The 21,965-nt window shown below is 46.8% G+C and overlaps 1 protein-coding gene and 1 long non-coding RNA gene across 7 annotated transcripts in view; both read left to right on the top strand.

Annotated features, from left to right (window-relative positions):
- Positions 1 to 3,502: 3,502 nt before the first annotated feature.
- LOC136019669 (uncharacterized) lies at positions 3,503 to 5,177 on the top strand. Its single transcript, XR_010615003.1, has 2 exons — positions 3,503 to 3,600; positions 5,034 to 5,177. It is a non-coding gene; the product is annotated as an uncharacterized LOC136019669 (long non-coding RNA).
- Positions 5,178 to 13,714: 8,537 nt separating this feature from the next.
- LOC136019668 (integrator complex subunit 6-like) overlaps positions 13,715 to 21,965 on the top strand; it is a 39,928-nt gene continuing 31,677 nt past the window's right edge. For 3 of the 6 annotated variants that reach the window (XR_010615002.1, XR_010615001.1, XM_065690106.1), the window contains exons 1-2: positions 13,759 to 14,079; positions 14,167 to 14,244. Coding sequence is in view for 4 of the 6 variants with exons in the window: in XM_065690106.1 (XP_065546178.1) it covers positions 13,969 to 14,079; positions 14,167 to 14,244 (189 nt within the window). In the remaining 2 variants the exon portion in view is untranslated. Of the gene's footprint in view, positions 14,080 to 14,166; positions 14,245 to 21,965 lie in introns of all 6 variants that reach the window. The other 3 variants (XM_065690109.1, XM_065690108.1, XM_065690107.1) reach the window with 3 other exon arrangements.

The following is a 21,965-nucleotide window of genomic DNA, read 5'->3' as shown; positions in this document are numbered from 1 at the left end:
TTCAAGGCTTGATAGATTGAAATGTCTCTTTTCAGTTAAACTCTATTGCACAGCAGCCTGGTACACACCATGTCTATGGGCGCTGTGCTGCCTGTTGCAGCAAAATGGTTTTGAAGGGAAAATATTGAAACTAGACACCAGTTTGGTTTTTTGTTTCCCCCCTAAAATGAAATATTTGAAGCATTTAATTACAGTAAAAGTGGGCTTTTGATGGGAAAGGTGTTTCCAGCACAAGTGAAGCATGGATCCTCATAAAACCTCTGGCCTAGTGCAGCCTTCAGGTTGCCCCTATCCCCAGTACAACACTAACAGCACAGTTCACTATAGACAATGTAGATTGCACTTGGTGTGTTCTTATCTTTAGTTTGTTTCTACTCTCTGTAGTGATGCTGATAAATTTACTGCAGTCTTATTACCCTCACAAGTAATTTCTCACTCAGAGAAGCAGTGTACAATTGGGATACTCTGGATTATGTTAGGATAAGAGATGATAAAAATCAGATCCACTGAATTCATTGCGAACAACAGCACCGCTGCCTGACCTTACTTCTGCCCTATATACAGCCACTAGCAAGGCTGTGCCATTTATTTACAGCTGCCCCCTCTTACACACACAATCCGAGGCAGTAAACTGGATTGCAGGAGTATTTCACAGGAGCAGTTGTGTTCACACTAACGTTACCAACGTGCTTCCTCCCCAGAATCAATGAAGACGGGTGGCAACGTTTTATGCTTTGCCCACAGTTTTGACAACTCTTCCCAATGTCTCAGTTTAGTGTCAAGTTGACCTTTATGGTATCCACAGTTACATAAAAAGGATGAATGAGCAACAACAAAAGAGGAAGGCTGGGATCATATAACCTTGAAAGCTGGGACTGCCTGCATTTAGACTTTACTGTTTGAGGGAGGGAGGCAGCACTGGAGGGTGGTGAAAGCTCATGGCTGTAAGGAAACAGAGGTTCTGCTCTATATTCTCTCTGTTACCCTTTGTAAGTCATTTAAGACCCGACCACAAAAGTCACCCAACTGAAATTGAAAAGGCAGAATGTAAAGTTTAGGAGATAAACCCCAAACTTGTAACCGATAAGCCAGACTATGCCCATAGGTGAAGAGAAGGAGGATGCAGCAAAGGGGATTTGCATGGACAAGAGTGCCTTTAGCTCCTACTGATCAGACTTTGATATCTACCTCAGTGAATGCGAATGAACCACTTGGACCATGTTGGGTACAGGTTAGTCTATACGACTATTAACAGTTGGGTTTAATATTTGCCACTAAACCAAAATATTGGCAAGTAACAGGACAGCATCGCTGCTTCTGTCTTGCTCGTTGTTTATGCTCCCCCCTTTAGTTTCTGCTGAGGTACAAAAGACTTGATTTTCACACAAACTAATACTTTAGTTATTGCTAAAGCTGTCTGACATGCCCATACCCGTGCCTGGGCAGAAGGGTTTCACTTTGTTCTGATCCTAAACCAGATCTGGGCTCATTTGGAGAGCTTCTTCCCACTTTGGGTTTAACTGCACCTTCCCACCTTGCTCTGCAGGATTTTGGGGTGGATATCTGGAATGTCTTAAGCCACTGGATAAAGTTTGGATCCCCTTAAGGGAGTAACAAATAGCCCTGAGCCTTTGAGGCCAGGAATTCATACTTCCTTCACTGTGTTCTCTGAAAATGGCCATGTTTGTCCCCTGCCTCCTCCCAAGCCTCAGAAGGAAAGGGAACCTGTTGGAGAAGCAGCAGGTCGGCCTCGATGCTGCTCAAGCTCATTGAGTTGTGTTCAGGTGCTGTACCTTAGGCCTGCCTGCTTCTGATTCTGGTCATCCTCAAACACCTCCAGAACTACCAATGCAGAGTTTGCTAAAGCAGTTTGCTTCCAGTTTCCTTAACCTTGGCAGCAGTGAACAGTTGTGTTTTTGGAGGGAGCGCTGGGTTTCTCTGTATGTTTGTCGTACGCTCGTTCTTGGTTTGGGACTTTTTCTGCTATTGTCTCTTAGAATTTGGTTTATGGCCCGTGTGACACAGGGGCTGATGCTGAAATCCTCCCATGTCTTTTGGAAATGCAAGAGAAGCAATCCCCAGCCCGTGTGGCAGGAAATCTGCATGTTCCTATGAATAAAAATGAAGATGAAAGCAGGGTGTGTGGGAAGACCTGGTTGTGACAGAACCTTTCCCAGCTGCTGTCTTGGTTGGAGAGCAATCACAAAAAGAGGATTTTTTAACCAAGCTGGTTTAGATCCTTGTAAGTGGGTTTTGGCAGGAGGCAGGATGTCGCCACTGCCAGCTGCCTTGCTGAGTTATGTGTATGTTCTGTACCACTGTAAAACTAATGATGAGGCCATGATGAGGAAATAAACCTCAGTAGGAGAGAACAGTCAGCAAACCCCCAAAGCTCACTGTGTGCAAAGAGTCCCATCCCTCGAACGGGTTTGCTTTGCTTTAATGATGGGAGGGGAACAGCATTTGGAGACAGCAGGCTTAGTGCAGACCTGGCCTCTGGAAGTAGATAGCACTCTTTTGCCTATCACCTGGGAAAGGAGCAGCTGAGTGTAACGCTTCAACCCAGGCAGCTGTGTGCAGCGTGTGTCAAGGAAAGCTTTGGGAAAGATAAGATTCTCATGTTGTACTTTGACAACGAGTCGCAGTGACCGAGGAGGCTCCGTGTTCCCCTCGCAGCCAGCACAGCAGTTTTCCATGGCGTTGCTGCAGCACTGCCCTGCCTCTTTTTATTGCCCTTTGCCACATCACCAGCTCCTGTAGCCAGGGGTGCTGCGGATGTGCCAGTCCTGCAGCCCAGAGGTGAAGGAACAGCTTCCAAAGGGACAGCTTTCTGAGTCTCTGCAAGTGAGCTGCAGCTCCAGATGGGAAGGAAGAGTCCAGGTTGATGACAGATAGCCTGTGCTGCTTCTGTTTGAAGGCAGTAAATGAGTCAGGAAAACATTATGGCTGTATGTGGTGTGCAGCAAGGCTTTAAGTTTGAGTTTACCTACCTTCCAGCCCTCCACATCTCCCTTATTTGCCCAGAGGTTTGCAAACACAGCCGTGGGAGGGTTGCAGGGGTAGCTGGCCGGTAGCCTGGACTGTAATAGCAAGGAATGCACCAGCTGTAGCTGCATTCCCTACAGGAGCTGCACCCCACATAGCTGCTGCAGGTGCTGTCCTCTCCCTGGGTCCGGAGCCTGGCTTCCTGCACACGGGAGTGCTGCCCCTTCAGCCTGTGATGCACAGGGAGATGTGTGGGTATCACTATGAGATCAGAAGTCTCTCTATATCCTGTTTGTTACTCTGCCAGTGATGGCAGGCAGGATTCCTTGGATTTCAGGTCCTGTTGCCCTCTTGGCCTTGTTACAGCTGAATCCTTGGTTGTCAAAACCTGGGTGGAGTCACAGCTTTGTATGCCTCTGATTAACCATTTCAGGGTTGCTGGGCCTGACCCTGCCCAGCACCAGCAGCTGATCTGGGTTCAGCTGAGTGTCAAGTGGTTGATATCTCTGAGAATGAAGCTCCGTGTGCCCCAGGTTAGAGTGCCTAGGGCTGGAATACCCCCACCCAAAACCCATGAACTGGTTGTCTGTGTTGTACTGAGATGCTCTTTGGGAGGTGAGGCTAATTTCTGTGTTCTTGCTGCCATTCTGAAGTGTTGTACCTTGATGCACAGAGATGGAATATGCTGTTAGGATGTTCTTTGTTTTTTAAGTAGTGTGGGTGCTACATACTCTCTAAATCAAAAAGGCTAGCTCCTGGTTTTGTGGTCACTTTGGTTCTATCATGGACATGATTGAGGTAAGCTCCTGCAATGTGTATCAAAGGGTAATTTATGTTTTCAGTTTATGGAGTTACGCATCTTGTGTAGCTGTGGCTCTTCCTAAAGAACAGTTGGAACCATGTTAGAACTGTGCTTCCCTCTGCTTGTTTTTCTTATAATATATACACTTCTTAGATACACTCTTATTTTCACTACCGCTTTCCAAAGCGTGTTTTCCTTGTCTTGTTCCCATACATCCATTCTCCTGCCATGTTAATTCCTCCCCTGTTCGTGCTTTGTGTGTGTGCTGAGGAGAGCTGAGCATCTGGAGAAGGGCAAAGGGGCAGTGGGCTCTTGGTAGGGCACTCTAAAGCACTGGCACAGAGATACTAACCCTTGAAGGGTATGGTGCAGTGCCAGGAGAACCACCTTAGCAGGACTGCTGAATGACTTAGCCCCCTCCCTGCCTTAGTGCAAGTATCCCACTTGTCTTAATGAGCTCCAAAGCGGAGAACACAAGTAGTGTGGAAACCCTGAGTCATGAGTAGCTCATCGCACATTACCACCGTGCTGGGCTGTCACTGTGCTGCTGTTGTCTTCCCCCTTCAGTGTTTAATGCTGTTTCAGTTCTTGTCTGTACATCAAGTCTGTGCCCAGCACTGATCACCCACCACATCCTTTTCCGTCCCCTCTGCTCTGCTGCTTTCTCTTCTCTTTCTTTCCTGCCTGCCTGCTGGATGGTGAAGGGGGGAGCAGGATGTGTGTGTCGGGAGGAAAGGGGAGATGGCAGCTGGGAGGTGGAACAGGGTAGTGCTGCTGGGGGTTGAGGGACAAGCTGCCTGCCCTTGGCTCATGTTGTGCAAGGCTGGAGAAGTGTTGGGATGACGAATGAGCGTGTTATGACATGGGGAAATCTCTGGCACAGACTCCCAGTTCGGTCGGCTTTTCCTTGCAAACAATGGCTTGAGCTGAATAGGGAATAATTGAAGTTTGAAAATGTTTCTGACTGTTCTGAAATTGTTTGGAAGAGAACTGGCATTATTATAGTCCTGTTTTGTTTGTAAAGGCTGGGCATAGGCAGAATGGGAAATTCTTGCTTGTTGTAAATGCTGCACACACCAGCTTTTATTGCAGTTACTGTTTTTTAAAGTGAAAACGAGTGACTTCAGGGTGGAGTTTCTGTTTTTCCTGTTTGTGTGTTTGTTTTGCTTGTGTCTGAGGTTAACTGTTACTTGCACTTGGCTGTGGGGAGCAGGGTTTGGGTTAGCTTCTCTCTCTTTTCTTGCAGATAGTACCAGATTATTACTGGGGACTGGGAAGCTCTTTGGTCACGAATAGAGGACGGCTGCATTTTCTACCCTTTAAATACAAGATCCATAAGCTAGAATGAAATACCAAACTATAGGATTAAAATTTCCCTTGTTTAAGCTCAGATTTGCACTTCAGTAGCTAATGTGATATGCTCTCTCTGCACAATTATAAGTGTGGTTGCTCTGGGGAAAATGGGGGTGGAAGGGTTGGATTGCAGAGCTCTGCCAGAAGCATCTCCTGCTCCAAGAAGAGGAGCTGAGCAGAAGGATGCAGAGGACTGTGTAGTGCTCAGCGCTGACGGGCAGCACCCGGCCTTGCAGCTCAGCTCTCAACAACAGGAACTGCCGCACTGGTTCCAGGAACAGATGCTGAGTGATGAAGGCCACAGACTCCTCTTGACTTGGTGTCTCCTCCCAGCTCTGGGAAATCAGCTGAGTAAGGGTTTGAAAACCCCAAGGTTTCACCTGCGCTCCTGTGTGTGTTTGCTGTTGAGCACAGTCCCCCCTGCATTTGTTTAATGCCTTTTAGAATCCATTTTCAGGCTCTGCAGCCTCCTGAGGCACCGACTGCCACAATGCAATTACGGACGGTATGAAACAGTACTTCCTTTTGGGTGTGTTTGCTTTAAACCTGCTGCTTAATGACTTTGTTGGATGCCCCCCTAGAAAGTGAACAATTATTCAGCATGTTACAGACTGCTGTCATGTCCCTCTGCAGGCATCTCTATTCCTAACCTGAAGAGTTCTTGTCTGTTTAATTCCTTCTTCTAGTGAAGCTGCTCTCTATCTCAAAGATAAGTGTGGGGTTTTTATTACTTCTCTCTTTCCTTTTGGACAAAAGTGTCAGGAAAACCTTATCATAGTTAAATGACTCTTTGGGCCCTCTTTGTGCCAAAATAATTAGTTTTCAGCTCTTGGAAATTACCAAGAGCTTCCAAAAGGAAGAGAAAACTTTGTTCTTGTACTCCCCTTCAGTCTGAGGTTGCGTTCATATCCCAAACTAGGTAAGAGCATGCAGCAAGTAAACAGGAGAAGGGCCTGGATGTGAAGTTCTCCTTTGCTGCCAGCAAACCTTCCAACTTAATACACACAAATCGAGTGAGTGCAAGGAAGTGACAAAATGGGGACCTGAGAGATCAGGAAGCTCGGTAATTCAGTCAGTACTGAGCAAGGTCAGCAGTGCTAAACAGGAACAAAGATAGTGACTGCAGACAGAGCGGAGTTTGGTGTGGGGTTTTGTTCTACTTGGTCCAGAATAAGCACAATATTTTTTATCGTGTGTAAATCTTAAAAACCCTTTTTACTCCTCTCTCTTTTATTTAAAATGCTCCCATCTGGCATAAATACCCCATTGGAGAGAGGGAAATGCAAATCTCAGAGCCAGGAGCAAGCATCTACAGGGAACACCTTGCTGCCCATTCTGTCTGATGCAGCTCTTCCACCTTGTGCCCTTTGTTCTTGCCCTGTCACACTGAAGCTGACTCCTCCAGCCTCTGCACACCTATTTCTTGCTTGCTGCTGTGTCTCAGTTTTAGGGTTTCCCATTGGCACTGCACTGTTTGCTCCTGCCATCTCCTTCTTTTCACATCACTGCACAGGGAGCTGGTCGTGCAAGATGAGGTCGTGTCCCTGCCTAAGCTCTTCCTGGCAAGAACCCCTACCAGATACCTCAGGAGATGAGCCTTTGCTTCCTCTTCTTCATTATTTATCTAGAAATAAAACACCCAAACATCCAAAGGGCACCTATTGAGAAATGAAAGGATGGTTTACATTCTCCTATGCTTTCTGCTGAGTTCCCTTCCCACCTCACAGTGCTGCTGGGGCCTTCCTCTCCCATCCCGCCTTGCTGGCTTGTTACCACCCACCCATTAGATCATGTCTGAAATTAGCTGGTGACAGCTACAGGGCAGGGTTGGTTTCTCTCGCCTCCTTAGCAAAGGCTTGGCACAGTTTTGAGTGGGTTTGCAAAAAATAGTTAAAACCAACGAAATAAGCGCTTGTGCAGCGGAGGAAACCACGGTGGGAAGGCTGGGTACCTGGGGGAGGTGCTGGTGAAGGTCTGGTGCAGAGACAGCAGGAGCTCATGTGGCATCAGAGCTTGTGCTCAAAGTAGGTAGTTCTGTCCACTGTGTAAGAGTGAACATCCTGAACAGTCATGATGATGAAATATTGGATTCATTGGGGGGGGGGGGGGGGGGGGGATAATGTTTTGATATAAATGCTTATGATAAAACACAACAGTTCTATTGCACAGTGTTTTCTGTAGTAGCTTTAGGGGTTTGGGGCAACTAAATGATGATAAAATAGACATACTGATGCATGAAAGTGTTCGGTTTCAGGAAGATGATGAAGATCTGTTAAGGTGATGTTGGAAATGTTAACATTCATCCCTGCATAACACATTAGAGTTCCAGTTCAGAACCAGTAACATGATTTTAGGTGCTCTCAGCAGGGAGTTAACATCCCATAGAGTGCTGTCCCTCCATATTTTGGAGACTGTCCCTTTTTCGAGACACAAGGTGATGCCAGCAGGGGACAGTGACAGGGGGAGGGAGAAGATGCTGAGGGCTGACAAGTGACTTGCAGATCCCAGATTGGAATGCTGAGGCTCCCTGAGACTCGCAGCAGGGCCTGGGCTGCTTTGGATCAGGCACAAGCAGGATGTAGAGTGCATGGTCAGGTTAGATAAACTTTCTCTGTGGGAGATACTTTGAACTCTGTGAGGGAGAATTTCTGTTGCAGGCAAACCGCATACATAGTGAATAATCATGACTGTGTCCAGAAATGAAAGAGCCAAGTGTGGCTTTCCCTTCGTGGTGAATCCTGTCAGTTAGAGCAGGTCCCCAGCCTACATGAGTGGTCTTTGTCATGAAAGAAATGCTGATTGGTAATAAAGTAAGCAAGGGTAACTTCTCACTGTGTGGCACAGATGTGACTTTCCTAACCAGTCCCTGTTAGCTCCAGTCTATTTAAAGCTGTGTTTTCAGGTGTTAGTTCTGGTAAGCATATACTGGGTTTAGGACTTCCTCACAGAAACACAGGCAGAAGGATGTAGTTTTCCTCAGAAGAAGCAATATTTTTAGTCTGTCTTTATGACATTCTACAAGGTAAAAATATAAAAGCCAAATCCTGCTACTTTGCACCTTCATTTAATTCATATTGTTGCTTTCCGCATGGGTAATACTTTGGATTATTATATACTTTTTTTTTATAATGCCTTTCATCCAGAGATCTCAAGCTGATTTGGCCTGATTCCCAGGTACAGCTTAGCAACACTTAGCATAAGACCAGTAAAAGGAAGTAAGAGGGAGTTTCATGCACTTCTTGGCTGGCTGTCAATTCAAATGCACCTACAGGTTGGAGCATCCCCGGCCCCTGAGCCCCTGCTTCCTGTGGCTGTGGCTGCTGGGTGTGAGCGTCTCAGTCAGAAATCCCTCTCCCTTTCCTTTCTCCTGCCCCCCAAACAAGCTCTGTTCTCTCCCAGCATTTATAAGAGAGAGGGGACGTGACTTTATGTGGGGAGAACTTGGTGGGATGTGTAGGGTGGACCCACCCCATTAATCTGATGTTATTTTGTTGTCTGATCACAAAGATGCACTAAGTCAAAGCCACTTTCAGTTCCGTATCTCCCTGCATGTGTATAGGTACGTGCAGTGTTAATTTCTTTTCCTCATCTTTGCATTTAGAGTAACTCAGTTCTTCTGTTTGCTGTATTTACTGAGGCGGTTTCAGTTTCTTTTTCAGTTGCTAGAATGTTTTCTAAGCTTTTATTCTGAATGTTGTTTCCTCTTTGGAGAGACTCGTGGACTTTGGAACCAGCTCTTATAGGAAAAGCCTTGCCCGTCTGGAAATCTGCTCCCGCTTGGTTTGCCGTTCAAAGTGCTGCTTCCGAGGTTCATTTTTATGTCTCCTTGGAGGTATTTTGTCAGAGCATTGCTTATCTACCCTTACTGCAAAACGATCCACCATCTTAGCTCACCACTCACTTCCTCCCCACCCTGCTCACTGGTCTTGAAAGCAAAAAGGGAATCAAACGGTGTCTGCTCTTACGCAGTGATCTGGCTTCACCTTTGGACCATGGGCAACATTAGCTGAGCTCACATAAAAACCTTGCAGAAGGAGGAAGGATACTCTGTGCCGTACACAGCAAAGGGTTAACCCGTGTGTTCAGGAGAGGGAGAGAAAATCGGGCTCTGGCGGGGCTCTGAGTTGCCCTGGATTATTTTCCTGTGCATACAGCTTTCCCTTTTTGTGGTTAAATATGACGGTTACAGTGTAGTATTTATGCACAGTCAGTAACTCAGCACAAAACATGCTGCAGTCAGGGCATGTATCTGTAGCCTGTTCCTTATACTTCTGCTGAAACTGGAATTCTTGCATTCACTGCAGCCTGGGTAAAGAAACTGAGGTGCACATCTCCATGGGAGACTTACACAAACTCCAATGGCCCACAGCGATGTTGGATTTGCACCTCAGCTCCTGCTTCTGCCCTCCAGGCTGCCAACGCAGCCTCCTGAAAGGCACCAGAAAGGCAAGTTTTGGCTCGGGCTCCTAAACTCTTGCTTGTCGTTTGTGGAATGACTGCAAGTGAAAGGGGCAGGGATCTTTAAGGGCTGAGTCACGATTTTGTGGAAGTTTGTCGTGTAGTTACAGAATCACACACACAAAAAGAAAGTGCTGCTGAGCAATAGCCTGGAAAACACTGCTTTGCTTTTATTCCTTCGTTTCAGAAGGGGCTGTGTGACACACTGGCAGCCTTTTCTGCTGTCTGGCTTGAGAGCAGCTGAGGGCTGATGGGTGAGAATATTTAGCCCTGATGCAGCACGCTATCAAAGGACTTGAATTTGCTCAGCTTCTGCCATCTTCAATGTAACTCTGAATTCTCACTCCGCCATAGAGTTACTGAAGCTGTAAAGGAGAAGGTATTATTTAGCACAATTTCCTACCTTTCATACACAGATTCCTTATGTAAATAGGGGATTTTATCGTTTTGAAAGGGAAGTATAGATCTATGGCTTCTGAATCCCCACTGTGGTGTTGAAAACTGCATCTTGTGTGGTTGCAAAGCAAGTCCCTCAGCTCTGATGGCAGCCCCTTTTGTTGTGTGATAAGGATAATATGTCCCAGCTCACAGGATGGATTAGTCAGTATTTTTATAGTGGTTTAACAGTGACCATTTCTGCTGTGACTTGAAGCCTTTTAAATCAAGCAGGAAAGTCACCAGGGCAGCAGTATTACAAGACCACGATAGGGAGCCACAGAAGCAGAGGGAGGTTTGAAGGGTTTAGCTGTTGATCCAGATTGTAAGGAGATAATTTCTGACTAAGGTATCAAGTATGCCCCAAATTCAGGTGCTAATCGGTGCAAAGCTGACCTCCTTCAGTGCCTGAAGGAGCATGGCTAATGGCTCACAGGTATATTCCTTGTTCAGGTCAGAAAGCAGGTAGGTGAGGGGGAAAAAATAACAGATGAAGCAATATAAAAGCTTTAAGAAGAAAGGAAGATTGTTAAAGCTAAAATCCTGTTAGAGGCAACAGCTTAGATTCTAAGCTGTGTTAGGACAAGGAACAGAAAAATAGCAACTTATCAGCACAACAGGGAAAACCACCAGTGATCTGTTTGGTCAGAAACTGACTGTAATTATTCTCCCAGAATTATGTTCCTTTTTACTGTGGGATAGACTATCTACATGGGAACTATCTCAAAACAATTACAGGAGAGCTTAATCTGCAGTAGCTGTTTTGATTAATTTCCCCACAGAGAGGGTTTCTTTCACTTTTGCAGCTGAAGGAATGTAGATGAGCGTAATTTCAATTAAAAGGCAAGAAAAGTTTGAACTTTACAGATGTAACAAATGTCTGCTGCTGTAGCTGCCAGGGAGCCAGCACTGCCAACACAAATTGTATGGAGGAGCACTCGCCCTATCTGCATTCATGCACATTAGCGACCATGGGGTCTGTTAGTTTCAGGAATAAAGGAAGTCTCATTAAACGTAACAAATATCTTGCATTGTGCCCAGAAAAACTGCTAGACTTCAGCTCTGGTGGTGTCCAGCAGGAGCAGGCTCCAAAAGCCAAAATCCTCAACGGAGAAAGAGGGAGAGTATGTGAATCTTGCCTGCTGCTGCCCTTGGAAAGGTCAGCCTCCGAAACGGGAAACAAGAGAATTTCATCTTGACCTTTAAATACTGTGTTTGGATGAGAAATGGCTTTTAGGTATCTGGCAGTCTGGAATAATAAAATAACAACTATATGGTGAGGGTATGAGCTTCTAATTGTTGAGCATTTCGTAGAGCCTGACTGAGGACGGTGTAGGACGCGGGGCCTCCAGGTTGCCAGTTAGAATTGGCTGAGGTCAGCTGGAGTCAGAAGTTAGTCTCTGATCTCATCTGGTTGCTGTGAGGGAAATGCATAGGTGGCCTCATCAAGCTGTCAGCACTGGGACCTAGCAGAATTAGCTGGCATCTTCTACCAATAGTGTAGTTTCCATTCAGTCCTTAGCAAATCTATTCCTACCCAGGAGTTCTCTTCCTAGACTAACATGCAGCAGTGTTTGTATCCGGTATCTGCATTTTTGTCTTGCTTTACAGAGATTCAAGTCCTGTTTCTTTCAGTCTGGCGCCACTCCTATGCACTAATCACTTGTGTAAAAGTATTTATCTGTTTATCCACCCTGGCATCTCTGCTATGATGGTTAAAATTCAGCAGCCCTGATCACAGTTGTACTTGCACATACGCAGCTTATGGAGGGGGCCTGGAATCTCCGCGTTTGACAGTGTTTGTTTTCAAAATGAGCTGCTCTTCAACTATGAATTTATCCACTTTTGGTTCACTAAAAATAATTTGCTTGTGTTGCGTGAAAAATATTTGCAGAATCTGAGATTTTTTTTGAAAATACGAACTTCTAAAGCTACTATTGAGATTTGCCACTGTCCTGTATTCAAAGGTTGGGGTTTCTTGGTGACAACAGGGACAAGTACACCCCTGAACTAAATGAATTCACACCTGATCATTTTAATCAAAATGGATCACGTTATCTTTAGAATATTTGTATTTCAAAATGCTTTGGATTTTAGAGTTAATTGTGGTGTTGTGGAACAACAGCATTTCCCAAGTGCTTCACAGAGTGAAAACTCCTTGCCTGTTGTTCAAATGAACATTAAAATAACGTGTGGAAAAAAGCCTTTGGGTCTAAAAGCATTGGAAAATATTATCAGTTTCTTAATTGTTGTTTTAAGCTGAGATTCACGTTGACAGTGCTGCTTTTGTGTGTGTTGGATTCGGTCCTGGAGGCAAACAAGCATTCAGGAGCAGACATGGAGCTGAGTGTTTCCTTGGTCTCACTGCATTTACCCAGCCAGGAGCATGCAGGGGCCCGTCCCGGCACTGCCTCATCACAGCTCAGCCCTCCCGTTTCCCCTCGGAGCTGGACACCGAGATCCCATCTTGCAAATGGAGACTTTCATTATCCTTACCTGAGTGGTAGGGTAAAGAAAGGGTTTTTACTTCACAGACCTGTGAAAAATGGTGGAGATGAGTGAAAGGAAAGCCCTTACATTTAAACTGGCAGTTGTCTGGTCCAGATATTAGTACATTAAACTGTTCAGAGAACCAGCTTGTCACCAGGAGAGAGAATCTCCTGTTGGAGGTAAGGAAATCCCCATCTACTCTGTCTCAGTAACACCATGCTGCCCTTAGCGTTTGTTTCTGCCCTTCTGAACCTCCCGTTGCTCCGCAGTCACTTTTTTGTTGGCTAAAGCATGCAATGGGCTCTATGCCAGTGCCCGAGTTCAAAGCACATCCGTATGTTTTCATAATTTTCTTGCATTATAACTCAATGGCTTTCTAATCCATTCCCTCCTGCTTCCAGACAGGTGATAACACTGCTTTAAGGCCCTGACACCGTTTGTGATGTGCAGTAACAACTTCCCTACCTTGGTCACTGTTGTGAACGCTCCATCCCTGGCAGTGTTCAAGGCCAGGTTGGGCAGAGCCTTGGGTGCCTTGGTTTAGTGTGAGGTGTCCCTGCCCATGGCAGGGGATTGGAACTGGATGATCTGAAGGTCCTTTCCAACCCTGTTCTATGATTACTGTGCAGGATGAGGCACTGGGCTTGAGAGTACTTTGTTTTTAACGTGTTGCCATCCTGCCTTCACCCAGGTACCATGAGGTGTCCTGTGTGGAGCCAGCCGTTACCTGACCGGGAACAACCCCATGCGGAGCACTGAGGACTCAGGGCTTCAGTGTCCTCTGAAGCACAGCCCCGGAGCGATACCGCCGGAGGACGAGCCGAGCCGAGCCGTTCCGCTCGGTCCCTCGGGGCCAACCCCCAGCTCCCCTCAGCCCCACTGAGGCCCCCATCGGGGGTAGGCCGGGACGGGCAGGTGTGGGGCAGCGGCCCGGCCCGCGTGGTGACTCAGCGGCGGGACGGGTACCGTGAGGCCGGCAGCAGTGCGGGTACCGCCGGGGTACCCCTCACCCACACCGGGAGGCGGCGGCGCGGCCGCCCGCTCCGCGGAGCCCCTGGGGCGAGGGGCGGGGAGCCCCGCAGAGGGGCGGAGCGCGGTGACAGGTGCGCGCGCGCGCGGAGGGGTCCGGCGGCGGCGGCGGCGGCGCGCCCCTCACCCCCCCCCCCCCCCATCCCTCCCCTCCGCCATGAATATGCAAATGCAGGTATAATTGCCAGCCAATGGCGTGCGCGCTGGTCACATGGTGCTGGTGGAGGCTCAGGGAAGAGAAGTTGGGTCTCGGTGAGCGCAGGCAGCGCCGCGAGCAGCAGCAGCCGGAGCCGCAGCCCCAGCGAGCCGGGCAGGGCGGGCGGGCGGGCGGGCGGCCGGGGCAGCGAGCCACACAGCCGCTCCCCGCTCCCTCCTCCCCGCGGGGTGCCCGGCGGGCCGGGGGCTCTGCCTGGACCATGCCGATCCTCCTCTTCCTCATAGACACGTCCGCCTCCATGAACCAGCGGGCGTATCTGGGCACCAGCTACCTGGACATCGCCAAGGGCGCTGTGGAGATCTTCATGAAGGTGAGCGCGGGGCCGGGGCGGGGGAACCGCCGCCGCGGTCGCCCCGTTCGCCCGCTCACGCCGCTTCTCTCCGCTCTCTCTCCGCAGCTGCGGGCCCGGGACCCGGCCAGCCGCGGCGACAGGTACATGCTGGTTACCTTCGACGAGCCGCCCTACTGCATCAAGGTAATAACCCCCCCGCGGCCGCCCCGGCCGTCCCGCTGCCGCCCCTGCGCCTCGGCGGGGCCGCCCTCGGCGCGGTGGCGGCGCGGCGCAGCCCTGTCCGGCCCGGCGGCGGCAGCAGCAGCCTGTGAAGATGGCGGACATTTTGCTTTTGTATGGAGGAGAGAGGCTGAGGGCGCTGCTGAGATGGAGGAGGGGGGGGGAGGAGACGGACGGGAGCGTGATTCACCGCCCCGGCGTGCCGAGGGGGGCGGGCCCCCGGCGGGCCGCGCTCCGCCTCCCGCGCCCCTGCTCGCTCGCCTCCCGTGAGGCGGCGGCTCCGGCGGGGGCCGCTCCTCGCCTCGCCTCAGCCGCGGGTCGCTGCGGGGCACGGCGTGAGAGCAGGAGGCAGCGCCCTCCTCGCGTCCGCGGGGCCCGGCCGCTGTGGGACGGAGGCAGCCGCGGCTGTTCTCCGCCGGCAGCGGGGCTGGCTGTCGGCGTTGCCCTCCCTCCGTACTCCCGCAGCGCTCTGCAAGCCGCACCAGGGTTGGCCAAGGCGCTTGTAATTGCGGCTCCGTGCAGGGTTGTGGTGAGGTGGAGGCTGCCTGGCTGAATGCGCTTCTCCCTGTTTTCTCATTCCTCAGCACTGAGGCAAGTAGGGCCCATGCCATTTATCACGTCCACTGCACCACGAGCTTATGGCAAGAAGGAGAGAAATCGGGGCTGTGTCCCATGTACTGAAGCCGTCACCTTGCCGATACAAACATCTCTCTTCAAATGTTTAAATAAAGCATGCCACAGAACACTTCATTGCCATGGGAGCTTTAGAGTCCTCCTGGATTAGGGCTTCATTTGCCATGACTATCACAATAGTTATAATCGTTGGCCTTGGACCCATAAGTTTGAAGGCTAAAGAAGTTCATGTAAAAACATGTTGCTGGGCATCCCAGAGAATTAAGAACAAACCTCATATAGATCCCCCAGCGAAAACTTGAAGAGAGCTCATAAACCCCCCTGTGCTCACTCATAGCGTCTGTTCACGTCTCTGATAGTTGGGAAACTTCATTCCCAGGAGCTTTGAATCTTGGCTCCTTTCACCATCAGGGTATTAACCCAGCTAAAAAGTCCAGCCTGCGCTCTGAAGTGATAGGAGTTGAGTCAGTATTGTTACTGCAGTTCCTTTCCTCAGAAGAAGGTGCAGAAGTGATCCTATTTCTATGAGTTGAAACCATCTTTGAGTTCGAGGAACCTTCTCTCTCTCCAAAAACCCCGGTCTGCTCAAGGTGGGGTTTTTTTGGACGCGATGCACACACCCTTTTCCCCATCCATGTTTGTGGCTGGATATAAAACCTCAATCCTTGTTAAGCTCCTGTTAACTGTAGATTTCTTGTGTTAAGGGCATTTTCTCCTAGTTTTGTGTCAGATATTTCCCAAGTGTACCTTTCTTATGTTTGGGGAGGAAACCTTTTCACTGCAGTGGTAGCAAGCATACTGGTGGCTTAATAAAACCATGATTCTTCTGCTGGAGCTCTGTGGTAATGCTACAGGTTATTACCACGTATATACTCAGATCTGCTGAGGAAGATCTTTCTGCTTAATGAGCATCTGTGTGCATTCTAATGTAATGAGCATCTGACTCTTCCCAGTTTTAGTAAATAGTAATTGGAAAAAGTGGGACTGTGTGATATCCGTGGTAGTGTTCAGTCATGTTTGATGTCCAGTAAATAGCAGGGGGGGGAAGCATTATCGTTCTTGTAACTTGCTGATGCCTCTTCTTAGAAATGTATTTTCCTAACTTAAGCATGCTGGTTTTGTTAAATGGGACCTTAGGCAATCTTTTGGTAACTTGTGCAGGACCAAGCTGCAGATCCAATAAATACATGCTTATAGGAAGTATGATCACAGCTCCAGTTCAACCATTACATAAAGGCTTGATGGCATAAACCAGTGTGGTTAGGCTGTCATCTTGTCTCATTCCAGCACAGAAAGCCTCACAGCGATGTGATTCTTCCCCTACTAGAAGATATGTTCTCAAGACCTTTTGCTGATGTTTCTGATGGTGTTTTCTAAGAACCATAGTTATGCCAGAAAATTTTGTGGCCTAGGTCTGGTTCTGCATGTCATGCAAAACGTGCTTGTGAATGAAAACAAGAAGTCAGTTTCTTTGCTAATGCTGCTGTACTTTGATACTTTTATCTCTTGATTTAGAGAAGGGCAAACCAAACCTGACAGGTGGATGTATTTTGCAAGTGTGCTTTCCAAGTCCGTGCAGTAGGGTCTGGTTTTGGTTAGTGGCTGCTTTATCCTCTTGTTTTCTTTATGATTTACACTAATTAAATTGCATAATCTCACAGATAGCTCTTAAAGTTACCAATGAAGCAACGGAGGGAAATGGTCTTCTTGTGGAGACCACCCAGGACGGGGAGGTATTATGGGAACTTCAGGTCGGAGTAACTGATATTAGAGCTTGTTCCAGAATTCATTCATCTGTAGCCTTAAAGTACTTTAAATCAACAATGCTGCTTCACTTTTGATGGACATGAATATCTCAAGAAAGCATCATTCCCATGGTGGTATTGTGCTAAACAAAAGCATCCTGCTGTGTTGCGCAGGTGATTTGCTAAGGTCTGTTAAAGTAAGAGGATATATTTGGAGCTGTCTTTAGTATAGAGGGTTTGAAGATAGTTAAGAGACCTGTTTTTAATTGACTGCTCATAGTTCTCTATTTGTGCCCCTCTTTAAAACCAGGATTATTCAGTCTCTGACTTTGCACTGTGGCTCTGCAGCAACTCTGGTGGCATGTGTCTAAAGAGGAGACAGGGTGCTGAGCTGGGCACATGGGGACAAGGAGATCGAGATGGTAGGGATTCAGTTCTACTCGCGTAGCAAATGTCCCTGGAACCTCATTAGCTTTTTTGCTGCTGTTCATTACATAATGCGTAGATGGTGATTTGTGACGGTAATTATGCAGCCGTGTACAACTCTGACGTTGCTTCCAAAATACTATCCAGTAAGAGACAAATATTTAGTATTTTAAAAGCATGTTATGATATTTATAAACCCATAGTGGTGAAACAATATGATCTTGTACAGGTAAATGGAGAGATACCTATAAGTTCTGTTGAATATCGGGTTAGACTCTTGTTTTATGGGCTAGGAGGGAGAAATTGGATATTAGTTCATGAAGTAAGAAAGTTCAACCTAATATATTTATAGTGTTTTTCCACCAGTGTGAATTTTTAGATTAAAACCATAATAGGATGCTGTCAAGCAAGTCCATTTCAGAATAGTGGTGTGTTAGCAGCATTGGAGTGAGCTGGTCCATTCTGATTTGGGGTGTTTGGGCACCCTTGGGAAGCTCATGATAGCTATAGTAAAACTCCTTTGTAACCAGTAGCACGTGGCAGGTGTCTATTACAATTAAACCACAATATAGGTATTGAAGGAATTTACTCTCCCATGTGTATCCAGTTCTCTTGAGTGGGAAAAATGGGTTTCAGAACAGTTTTCTGGCCCAGCATTTGGTGTTCTTGGCCTTGTAGCTGAGATAAATGTGTTATCTGATTCAATGGATTTGGTACTTGATGTGTCCTTGTTTCGAAGCCTTTTATATTCATGGACTGCTAGGACTTGGAGCTTGCTCCATCCCATGGGTGCTTTGACCTTGGATGCCAGCCTCACCCTTCTCATCCCCTTGGATTCAGTACCCTACATGGCTGCTACTGAATGCCTGGGGAAGAGGGTGAAAACAGGCCAAACATGTTACCTACAGTTCTGCGGAGCACTTGCCAAGCTCCTGCAGCTTGTGGTTCAAACACCCATGTGAAGGGTTAGGATATCACCAGTGGTTTTCTGTGGCTTTTTCTATCTATTAGCCCAAAATCATAGAATCATAAAATGGTGTGGGTTGGAAAGGACAGTAAGAGCATCTAGTTCCAACCCACCCGCCATGGGAAGGGATGCCTCACACTAGACCCTGTCATCACATAACTTCTAGCATTGCCAGGTGCTTTTTGTTCCTCTGTCAAATATGTGTTTTTCCACACCTAAACGTGTTTTCTCATGATGCAAAAAAGAGGGATGGAGGTTTCAACGACACCTACCTAGATTCTTCTGTAAATGGAGCTCGTACCAAAATCTGTGCCTAAACTGGTGTTTTTCAAAAGGAAAGCAAGGTTTAGCTCTTTGGGTTTTATTACATTCTTAATTCCTGTTAAGCCTCACATCCTGCAGTTTGTGGTCTGCTTGTGGATTTGTGCTGCAAATAGCTAGTTCAGGCCCAGCGGTGGTCAGATGTGAAGTTATTGATTAACTGGACTGTTCTGTTCCCTTGTGACTGATATCTGGCTGCTGGCAGTGGGATGGCCTTGCCTCAGTGCTTGAGGAATATTATTTACGGTAGGGTCACAGAAATAAGGCTTTTGCTCTGCATTCTTGTGAGATTCTGTGGTATGACCTTCATAAATGATCTGGCCATAAGTCAGAGGACAGAGAACTGAAGTTATGTTTACTCTGCCAGATCTGAAATTACATGTATATGTATCTTCCTCTCTCTGCTATGTGTTACACTGAATTTGGTTCAGTTGTGACTGCACTATAAAAATAGGCTCACTGAATTTGAGTGCAGAAATATGGACGTAGCTGTCTGAGAAGTACCTTAAAATAGTTAATACAGTGAAACGCTTTACTGTTTGAGAAATGCAAACTGGGACTGATAGATAGGATGCCTTCCAGTTCTGTTGCTGTTCCCTGCTAGTCTGAACATATGTTCAGTGCTAAAGAGCTCTCTTGTGGAAGCAGCCTGTTGTGATGGACTGAGCAACCTCCTCTGTCCCCCTTAAATTCTCATAAGGGGTTGAGCTTGATGACTTCTGATTTTGGGCTTGGATTGGGATGGAATAGGAATTTGTAAAGGCTCTTTTAAACATCTATCAAAGAGGATTTATTACGTGTAAATACCCTGTTCATTTATGGCATTAAAATAGTGCTTCAGAACTGGGACTTGGGGTCTGACCTGCCACTGACTCTGCAAAGGGGGGTGGTAAATGAATAGGCTGTGCTGCAAAACAGAGGTGGGAGATCCATTTGTCTGTTTCTGGAAGGTATTAGATCAGAGCTCCTGACCCTGAGCTGCAGGGAGAAGGAGAAACCCAGCTGTGAAACCTGTTGGGTTTGAGGCAGAGTTCTTCAGGAAGGCTGCCTGAGGTGATAGGTAACGCATTTGTATGTGTGTATTTTAACTTCTGGCAAGGAAGAAAACCAGAGGAATACCTGGTAAGCTGACTTAAAGCAAATCCACAGAATAATCTTAAATTGGTTAAGCCTTTACAGGAACCCTGAGACACAAACCCCATCAGTTTTATGTGTAAAAGGTCTGGCTTTTGGCAATTGCGAGTACTTGGTGGTCTGACCCGTGCTGCGGAAAGGCCGTATGAACAGCTGGAAATACAGTTGGGGTTTCACAAGTTGGGACTGAGGTATGCAGGCAGAATTGTGTGGTGCAGAACAGATACTGACTACAGGGGCAGGAGGGGAGCTGATACCAGGGCGATACAAAAGGAAAAGGGCCGAGGTCAGTGGGAGAGGCCTATCTTTCTCTCCAGATACACTGTGAATGATGTCCAAACTTTGTGAACCTGCAAGCCACCCATTCCTGGAAACAGGAAGAAAATGTAGAATGTGTTACTGAAGACTGGATGAGATGTAGGTAGACTACAGTCTGTTGATAACTAATTCAGGAGGCTGTTCTGTATTTCTTAGGGGAGTTAGAGCCATTTATCCTTTACCACCATACACGTTTTGAGTCAGTCCGAGCAATATTTTTATTTCTAAGCAGTAACATCTTTCATTGCTACCTTCCCTTCAGTCTTGCCATACTTCTTTCACTGAGCTTGCTTGGGTTTTGTCATGGAATTTGTGTATTTGCAGCAGGCTGACTTTCAGCATAAATGACTGGCAGGTTAAACCCAACAGTTGCTCTTCCTCTGTTAAACACAATGGAGTTAAGAAAACAGGAGTCACTTAAGTGTTTAAGGAGCACTCATGCAAATCCTGGTTGCCTAGTTCTTTCTGAGAATAAAACAAACCCATACCTCATCTGTTTGAGAATCTCTCACCAAACAGTTTTTCTGTGTTCCTTTCTAACTGCCTTATCACTTACGGATGTGTGCAGTGTACATATGCATGCAAAAAGATATTTTTTAGTTAGGCATCTATTTTGAATTGGATAAGGAAGGCCAACTACAGCTAAAAAGTTCTTGTTGGTTCAAGTGGTGGGTTTGTGCTTTATGTACTGCAGTGCATGTGTCTTATAATCTAGAAATCTAATTAAAAAACCTTACGATTGTCAGTTGGCATGCCTGTAGTAGCATATAATAATGTGTTGTAGCTCCTTTTAGCTTATAAAGGTACTAAATGGGTTCCAGTAGAGAGCATCCTTTAAAAAATACATTCCTTTTCTTGAGAGACAAGGTATTGGATAGTGTAAAGCATCTTAAATGCTATTAAACATGTGTAAGCATGACAGTCTCGCTTCTTTCTCCCTGTCTTGAGTGACTGCTTCTTGCTGTCTGCCTCTTACTTACGAGTTGTGGTGAACATCCTTCTGCAGGAACTGGTGTGAGAGGAGAAAGCACCATACTGAGTTTTGTGCTCAGTAATGTACCTTTCCTTCTAAAATCCCCAAACAAACCAGTAATAATCAGAGTGATTCATTCTTCTAAAAGAAATACTTCAATACATTCTGAAATTGAGGTTGCTTGTAAAAATTCAAGTTCATGCATGGAGGTAATGAAGTTTTTGCAATGGATTAATTTGAAATGGAAGGGCAGTTCAGAAATGAGCTTCTTGACAGACAGGGTGACCTGAACTCTGCTTGGCTGTCACTTCTGTTGTTTCTGAAGTTAAATACTGGAAGTTGTGCTTCTGCCTGCTACCTGCCTGCACGGGAAGGGAGGCTGTGCTGCTGAGTTAGTTCTTAATGAAAATACTTGAACTGGGTCTGTTTCTGCAGGAATCTGCCAATTAAAAGCTTGTTCTTTCGTCTGAAGTGGGTTGCAGCTTCTTACTGTTGATGAGATGCCAGAGGCCTTGAATGGAAACCAACATCTGGTGTTCATAGCTGCTGTAGCCATTTCTCTTTTTTTCATCTTTCTGTTTGGTTCTTGAGTTGATCTTGGACACATTCAACGATGTAAGCTCTTAAGACTACAGGATAAACTAGACAAAAGTAGATATGTTTGCACTAAGAGGCTTAACGCGTCCTCAGTGCAAAGGTTGTCTTTACTTTAAAAATAGAAGCTTAAAATGGGGAATCAAACAGTTGAGTTGGAGCTCCCTGGTTGTATTTTTGTGGTGGGATGTTCTGTCAGGAGGAAGGGCCTTTGTGAAGTTGGGGGTTTCTGCACTTACTCTTTTAAACTATGGTGCTAAATGCTGCTTGTCTCACAGTGGATCAATGGGAAAGGTAATTAAGGCTGGAGACACTTCTCAGTGTTCACCCTTGCAAATACTCTTCAAAACAGCTTGCCAGGGAGAACTGATTTGCAGCAGCGGTGGAAGAATGATGTTCTGAGCTGCTTGTGAACAAGGAAAGAAAATGTTGGTGTTTTCCTGTTTCAGAGAGCTGAATCAAATGGGAAAAGGTAAATTCTGTACCATGTCCCTTGTCTTTTGGAGGGGAGGACAGTGCCCCCAAATCCAAAGGGCCTGTGAGAAAAGCCTGGAATTCTTCAGCTCTTTTTATT

Source organism: Lathamus discolor, chromosome 9 (assembly GCF_037157495.1).
Source record: "Lathamus discolor isolate bLatDis1 chromosome 9, bLatDis1.hap1, whole genome shotgun sequence".
NCBI lineage: Eukaryota > Metazoa > Chordata > Aves > Psittaciformes > Psittacidae > Lathamus > Lathamus discolor.
This window is presented reverse-complemented; position numbering and strand designations above follow the sequence as displayed.